This window comes from Meleagris gallopavo, chromosome 5 (genome assembly GCF_000146605.3).
Source record: "Meleagris gallopavo isolate NT-WF06-2002-E0010 breed Aviagen turkey brand Nicholas breeding stock chromosome 5, Turkey_5.1, whole genome shotgun sequence".
NCBI lineage: Eukaryota > Metazoa > Chordata > Aves > Galliformes > Phasianidae > Meleagris > Meleagris gallopavo.
In genome coordinates, this window is record NC_015015.2 from 22,346,271 (window position 1) to 22,354,032 (window position 7,762).

A 7,762-nucleotide genomic window follows, 5' to 3' on the forward strand; every position below is an offset into this window, starting at 1 on the left:
AAAAAAAAAAAGGAACTTGTTGATAACTGTCTGAACACCCCACAGCATGGATTTATGATTGTTAATACTAGCATTCCCAGAGACTCCCACATAACCAATCTTCCATCTCCATCTGCTCTCACCTTACAGCTCTCGCAACAGAAGGGATTTTCCGGAGATCAGCAAACACACAGGTTGTCAAAGAGGTCCAGCAAAAATACAACACGGGTGAGTGCTCCAACTCAGCAGAGCTGCTCTAGTTCTCTGACTCCTGCTGTCCTGCTAGACCTGTGTTGGAGCTAGGCCAGCAGGGCTCCTCAACTTCTCTGGTAGGCCTCTCGATGAAGCCCCGTCAGGATATGACCCGAGTTGCAAGGCAGAAGCATCTGACACAGAAGTTCAGTGCTTCTGATTTGTGGAAAGCATAATCCTTCACACTCATGTTTCCTACGCTGCCCTTTTCCTGTCTCTCAGGAATATTTCCATGTTTCTCAGGATAGGGCATACCATGTTTGTCTGGTGATGCTGAAGATGACTGGTCATCTCTTTCATATTTTCTGAAGATTTAGTGCTGGGTTCAGCAGTGCATTGTGTATGCTTTTGGGACACATTTTTCCACTCCATTAGAAGACGCACTGTTTCAGTCCCCTCTCGATGTTCTTTAAATTATGGCTTCCCTGGTTCCCATCTCCAACCTTCACATCACATTCTGTGTCTGGAGGAGATCCTACTTTGGCCAGTGAGAGTTGAGTCTCTGCATTACTTTCTCAGGTGTGCCGGTAGATTTCCAGCAGTATGAAGATGTCCATCTCCCTGCTGTGATTCTCAAGACCTTCTTGAGAGAGCTGCCTGAGCCCCTCCTCACTTTTGGCCTCTACAGCCATGTTGTCAGCTTCCAGAGTGAGTTGTAACAAGAGTGTGCTCTTCCCTGAATGTTGCAGTGGCCAAGGGCAAAGATATCTTCCACACCGCCCTCGGCTGTGGAAGGGACAGTCCTGCATGGGATACCCTATGATTGCAAACGGGGCTTTTGCTGGGTGTGTGCTGAGGTATTCATCTTCATTTCCATGGGCAGATGAGAATTTCTTACAGACTTACTTGCCCCATCTCTGTTGCTTTTTAGGTGTGGAAGAAGTGAATCGTGTGGATGTCGTTCGCAAAACACTCCAAAATCTGCCAGAAGAAAACTACCATGTGCTCCGTTTCCTGACAGCCTTTCTGGTGCAGGTGAGCTGCTCCAAGGCTTGGAATTTGTCTTTTAGTTCAGTTGCCAGTGCCTTGCATCAGCTTCTCGACTGCCTGCTCCCTCTTTTCCTTTGAGAAGAAATGAGTCTTAAGCTAACAAATTGCCTGTCTTTACCTTATGTTCCTCTATATGGAGTCTCACGACTGGGAGGTGCAGGCAGGCGTTAAGCCAATGTGGTCTGTATCAGGGGGGCTGAAAGTGTGGAGGTGCAAAATACCTGAGCAAAAGATTGGACTAGAAAAATGGTCACAGATCCGCCCTGCTTTCTGCTGCTAGGGAAGCTGCCGCAAGATTATTCTAGCAAGAGGAAAGATCATTTTAGTTAGTGATGATCTGTAGAGATATTGGTTGACAGTGCTCTTAGTCTTATTACATTGTGACCTGGTTGCTGAGCTGTGGGGGGATGTGAGAAGTGGCAAAATGTTGCTTCTTGATTCCTGGATGCTGCAAGTAGTGTGTTCTTCCCCTAGCCATCTTCTGGCAGTGAGTCTTGAGCTCGTCTGCCACCCTCCTTCCATCTCTCTGGAAAGTCTGTCAGCTCTAGCTTTGGGGAGGGAAGAGGGCAGCTCTTGTGTTGTTCTGCAGCATGTCTAAAGGGGGGTGAGGGGCAAATGGATGTGGCCTTCTCAGTGGTGTGTAGAAATAGGACAAGGAGTAATGGCCTAAAACTTGAACATGGGAAATTCTATACTAACATGTGGAAGAACTTCTTTTCAGCAAGCGTGAGGGATTACTGGAATAGGTTGCCCAGAGAGGTTGTGGAGTCTCCATCTATGGAGACATTCGAGACCTGTTTGGATGCCTATCTGTGTGACCTATTGTAGACTGCCTGCTTAGGGGGCTTGGACTCGGTGGTCTCTTGGTCCCTTCCAACCCCTGTAATTCTGTGATTTCACAATGTTCTCTTTCCTTCCCCCATAGGTATCTGCTCACAGTGACAGAAACAAGATGACAAACACCAACCTGGCAGTTGTGTTTGGCCCAAATCTGCTGTGGGCCAAGGATGTAGCCATCACCCTAAAAGCCATCAATCCGATCAATACCTTTACCAAGTTCCTGCTGGATCACCAGAAGGAGCTCTTTGAGGATGTGGAGGCCTGATTCCCGGCCAGCCCACACCAGCACACTGTGCCCACCTTCCCACCTTTCCCACCTTGTCTTGGGGCTGTGACCAAGCTGTCTCCAGTACAAAGGGACTGTTATCTCCTGGGTGATGAGCAGAATGAGGGCTGTGGAGATGGTGGTGAAAGTGTAAGCAAGCTGGAGACCTGCTGCTCCAGATGGGGATGGGAGCTGGTCTCCCAGCTACTGTGTGGAGTACTGCCCCACCTGCCAGTCTGTGCAGCTTCTCCAGGGCTCATCACCAGCCTATTGCCCTATAAGATGACCAGCCATTCTTTCCTCCTTTCCTCACATATGGTTTTTCTGCCTCCTGTCCCTTCCCTTCCTCAGCAAAGATCTCTTTTTTTGTTTGTTTAAACTCCCAACAACCCCATCTCACTCCCCTTGTTTCAGCTGGGCTATCAGGGCTCGGGCAAGACTTGCTTGGTATGTGGCAGAGATGTTCTTTCTATAGGTGCCATTTTTCTGCACTGAACGTGCATTCTGCCTTTCCCCAGGTGCATCTGAAACACTGAATGGAGCAAGCAGCCCTTGTGCTTCAGGTACTTGTCCTGCACTTGCAAACACCACTTTAGCCACAAGTTTTTGGCAGGCAAGCGAAGGATAGGTTCCACAGCACATGGGCTGTATAGACCTGCCAGACAGCAACACACAGAAGCTCAATTTAGCTCAAGCCCCTCTGGGGTCACCCAAACTTCAGCTATTCTTCAGCTTTTCCTGGGGTGAGGTTCCTCCTGTAGTTATCCAGCTCAGGTGTTTCTGTCCCTTCAGCAGTATTTCCAGCCTGGTTTGGAAGGTGCATGTCAGACCTGGCTGTGCATGGGTTCTGGCTGGGGTCCTTTCACAGATGGGAGTCTGAATTGCAAGGAGAAAGTGCCCTCGTGGCACAGGACTGCTGAAACTATGAAGGTCGCTGCCTTTTCCTCTGACAGCAACACAGCCTCTTCTACTCCTTCAGGCACGTTCATCTGTGCTGACAGACACAGACTGCCTTGGTTGTTTCTTCTCTTCAGTTTGAGCAGAACTTTCTCTAGCACAATGTAACAGTGAGTGTGGCCTTAGGGGAAGGTCTAGGGACTGGGGCTAACCCTCACTCTGGAGTGTACCAGGCCTGGTTTACAAGTTTCTGGCCAGGTGCTGAGCACTCATGTGCCAAAGCTGTGAGGGAACAGCTATTCCTTGCAGGGGGGCATCGTCTTCTCTCTTCCTCAGTTCCTTTGCCTTCCATCCTCTCATAGAAGCCTCATCCGGTGTATCCTGTATGCTCTGGGCATGCCTGGAGAAATAGGATTGTCTGCAAGGCAGGCTTAGGGCTGGATGTGCCTGCTGCCTTCCCAAAGCAGTGCCTCACTGTTGGTTTGAGGTAGTAGTGTGCAGGTCACCTAGAGCTAGAAGAGATCCCTCTCCTTAGCCTGGGCCTGATGGGGTGTTCGTGAGGAGTTCTAGCCTTACTTTTCTGGTGTGTTATACCTTTATCTCTTGTGTCCTGCATGCCTTGGCCAGTCCTACTTCGTGCTGTATTTGGCAGCAGGGACAAATGTTTTGGACCAAACAGAACTCACTTTATTAAAAGCTACTGGATGCTAAATAGAATTTACTTTTTTGTAGCATTTTAGCCTGATCAGAAGTTGTTGCCCCAGTTGTAATCAAAATAAGTGACATCTGCTGCAGGGATGATGGAAGTTGCTATTCCTGCTACACTGTGGAACAGGGATGGGTGTTAACACAGGAAGCCTGGCAGAGCAGTGCAGGTCTAGCAACTGGCTTGGAGGAGGCACGCCAGCTTGTGGGTGGAAACAGTGAGCAAGAAACTGAGCATTGCTAAGGTTGGAGTGAGAGATGTTCTAGGACAGGGCTGGGCCAGATCCTTTCTAGATATGAGGGGACTTTATCCTGTGGAGGCTACAAGACTGCTTATTCTCCCTCCTTTGAGAGTAGGAGTCTACCCTCTTTGGCCGAGAGATACCTACTGTTTTGGCCTAAACCATTCACAGCAGTAACCAAGTAAATGTTTTTTGGAGGTAAAGATACCGGGCTCCTAATTCACATTTGATCTCTGCTGGAGTAAGTGAGCAGGACTGATTTGCTGTGCAGTAGTCATCTGCTGTGATGGACAGAGGGGAAAGATGCACTTGCTGCAGTGTTTGCTTTAGGAGCTGAGGCTTCCTGGACAGGCTGTGTGGAGGGGGAAGGCTGAAAGAGCCCAGTGCTCAGCATCCAGTTCTTCATTCATGCAGACACCCTGCTCCCCAGCTTCAGCATTTGGAGAGACCAGTGCAGCTGATTCTGGCCGTGCTTGTATCTCCCTAGAGGAAAGGCAAACCCAGCTAATTTCTGCAGGGAGAAATGAACTCCAGGCCAGGAAATTGGGATGGGATGTGCTTGTGTGCTGGGGCACAAGGCCTGGACCCTGCATGCAGCTGCAGATTCCTTGGCAGGGAGGCCCTGGCGGAGCAAGTGCCATTCCCAGCCCAGTAGCCAGGAGCAGTGCTGGGAGCTTAGCTGTGCTCCAGGGGGAGAGCAGAGATTGCTGCAAGTATCTTGGCTGAACAAGAGCCAGCACTGTGCCCAGGTAGTCAAGAAGGCCAGTGGCATCTTGGCTTGTATCAGAAATAGTGTTGTCAGCAGGAGCAGGGAAGTGATTTCCTTCTGTATTCAGCTCTGGTGAGGCTGTATCTTGAGTACTGTGTTCAGTTTTGGGCCCCTCACTGCAAGAGACACATCAAGGAACTGGAGTGTGTCTGGAGAAGGGCAACGAAGCCCTGGAGCACAGGGCTTATGAGGAATGGCTGAGGGAGCTGGGATTCTTCAGTCTGGAGAAGAGGAAGCTCAAAGGAGATCTCATTACTCTCTTTAACTTCCTGAAGGGACGTTGTAGTGAGCTGGGGGTCGGCCTCTCTTCTCATCTAACTAGTGATAGGACTAGAGGGAACGGCCTCAAGTTGTGCCAGGGGAGATTCAGGCTGGACATTTGGAAATACTGCTTCTCTGAAAGAGTGTCAGGCACTGGAATGGGCTGTCCTGGGAGGTGGTGGAATCACCGACCCTGGAGGTGTTCCAGGAATGTTTAATCATTGTGTTGAGGAACACGGTTTACTGAGAACTGTTGGTGACAGGTGGATGGTTGGACTGGATGATATTGTAGGTCTTTTAACCTTAGTGATTCTATGATTCTATCTGTTCCGTATGGAGTTTGTTCGGCAGGTGTTTCCTTTTTTTTTTTTTTTACTCCTTCTCTCTTTTTTTAGTGAATTCTCTAACGTTTCCTTTTTTAGCCAAATGGAGCCTGGTGCATCTCCTGCAGGCAGGGATAACAACCTGCTCCAGTTCAGTGCCTGCAGGGAGCAGATCTGGAGGGTGTTCAGGAAGCTGCTGCTGCTTATGGTGGGAAAGTGCTTGCAAATCCTGGAAGGGACCCAGTGTAAATATCCCCTTTTGTTTGCTGCTCCTTGTGCTGGAGCTGCTGGGGGCCCTGGAGCAGGCACAGTAACCAGGGCTGCTTTTGCTTCTGCTTTTTGCTCTCCTGAACGCCTTCTATTGAGATATCCCTTGTGTGACTTGAGCAAGGAACTGGGCCTGCTCGTAGCCTCTGCCAGTGGGTGGCTGTGCACACCTGCATCTGCTGAGGCCTGGGGCTCCCATTGCCTGCGCATTTGGGCAGCGTCTGCATAAGGAGCCAGGCTGGCAGAGTGTGGGCCCCACTGATCCTGGGAGATGGGGTCTGGGTAGGCTTCTGATCTTTGGCATTTTCCTCCTTTCTGTAGAGCTGCCCGAGAGTCTCCTCCTTGGTTTGTCTTTCAAGTTAATAAGCCATTTCTCCTTGTGGAGGTGGAAAAATGGTTCCGCTCCAACCCTCTGCTTTTTAGCACCTAGCTCATTCCCCTCCGCTAAGGCCTAGCGCCGTCTTCATGGCCCCGTGTCGCTCTCTGACCCGAGTTGTACAGTGGGTGGTGCAGAGGGGGCTGGGGCTATCTGAATGCCTTGTGGCAACGTCTGCTAATTTGACAGAGATCTAAGGGCCAGTTTGGTTCCTGTTTCACACACAGGGGCCCCTGTGCAAAATATTTGGTATTGCTTTTGTTGCTGGTGTTCCCTGCCTTCTTTTCTGTTGATGTTTATCAGGTGCAGGGCTGGGGGTTTCACAGTGGTATTCGTTCACATTGTTTATTTCCTTCTAATCGGCACCGATCTTGTATTTCACAGTTTGCACTTTTTGTATTTGAATAAAAATGGAAATGTAATCCCAGATCCAGGTGTGTCTGTCCAGTGGCAGCAGCTGCGGCACAACTACAAGAAACAGAGTTAGGTTGTTATGCTGCCAACCACAACACGCAGAGAAGAATGTGAGTATAAGTTGCCTGCTTTGTGAGTAACTCTGCAAAGTACTGTCTGCAGAAGCATCGGGCTGAAAACAGATTTAGAAAAAGAGTGAAGTATTGCATGTTTGGCTCTTTCCTGATGGCAGTAGCCTGGTCGGGGCTGGGCATCCACATTACTGTCTCCTTGCCCTGATGAGCAGATGAGTCAGCCGGGGAGCAGCACCGCTTATCTCATCCCCATGGGCCAAGCAGGAGCCAACTGTTGGCTGCCTGTTAGGATGAGCTGGTTCTGCTTATCCAGTGGCCAAGTGATGCACAGAGAAGCACAGGCCTGTGCCTGCCACATCAATTTGTTATGTGGGTCACTAACTCCTTGATGTACAGTAGGCTTTGGTTAGGACTACAATCCTTGATCCACATATGGTTAACCAGCTTTTCCTGTTGGAAAACAACTGTAATTCCTGGTTACATTAGGATGCTTTTTGGTTAGTAGAAGGACTTTTACCCACAAAGTGATTAGTGCAGCATAGTGCAGAGGAAACAAATACTGGATATGAGGACAAAAAGAGAACACGGAGCTAAAACCACACCACCAGGAGCCCTGGCTGCATGCCTTGTAGTCCAGGTATGTTGCTTCTGATGTTAACACTTGGGTTTCTACAACAGTGTGCTGCTTTTCAGTTGTTATTTCTAATAGTGTGTATTATTTAAAACTCATGCTGTTGAGTTTTCCAGTATTGCCAGTTCCTCTTCCTCACATTGGTGCTATTCAGCATGACTTGTGAGAAGCTGTCAGCCATATACAGGCATCATTTCCTGGCATCAGTTCACAGTGCTTTGTGTATGCTCCTTGGGTCTGATTTACTAATTTACCTGCTGTCATTTACTGCACAGTACTTCAGATCTACAGTTGAGGGGGTTACTTAATATTTTTGTGGGGTCTTTTTATGTGGATAGTTCTTTTGCCTGTAGTCTGTGACTTCACAGGCTTCAGCCTGATTTTCCACCCCTGGGACTGTGCTGACCCACTGTAGTGGAGTCAGTGTGGTTTATTTGATGACTGTACAGCAGTATGTCAGTAATCAGTTCTCAGATG

At 49.1% G+C, this 7,762-nt stretch overlaps 1 protein-coding gene across 1 annotated transcript in view; it reads left to right on the plus strand.

Moving 5' to 3' along the window:
* Nucleotides 1–4,169, plus strand: part of LOC109367982 (rho GTPase-activating protein 1-like) — a 4,939-nt gene extending 770 nt beyond the window's left edge. The window contains exons 2-5 of the mRNA XM_019616094.2: nt 130–207; nt 751–879; nt 1,103–1,206; nt 2,147–4,169. Of these exons, the coding sequence (XP_019471639.1) occupies nt 130–207; nt 751–879; nt 1,103–1,206; nt 2,147–2,326 (491 nt within the window). The 3' untranslated portion in view covers nt 2,327–4,169. The remainder of the gene's footprint in view (nt 1–129; nt 208–750; nt 880–1,102; nt 1,207–2,146) is intronic.
* Nucleotides 4,170–7,762: the final 3,593 nt, after the last annotated feature.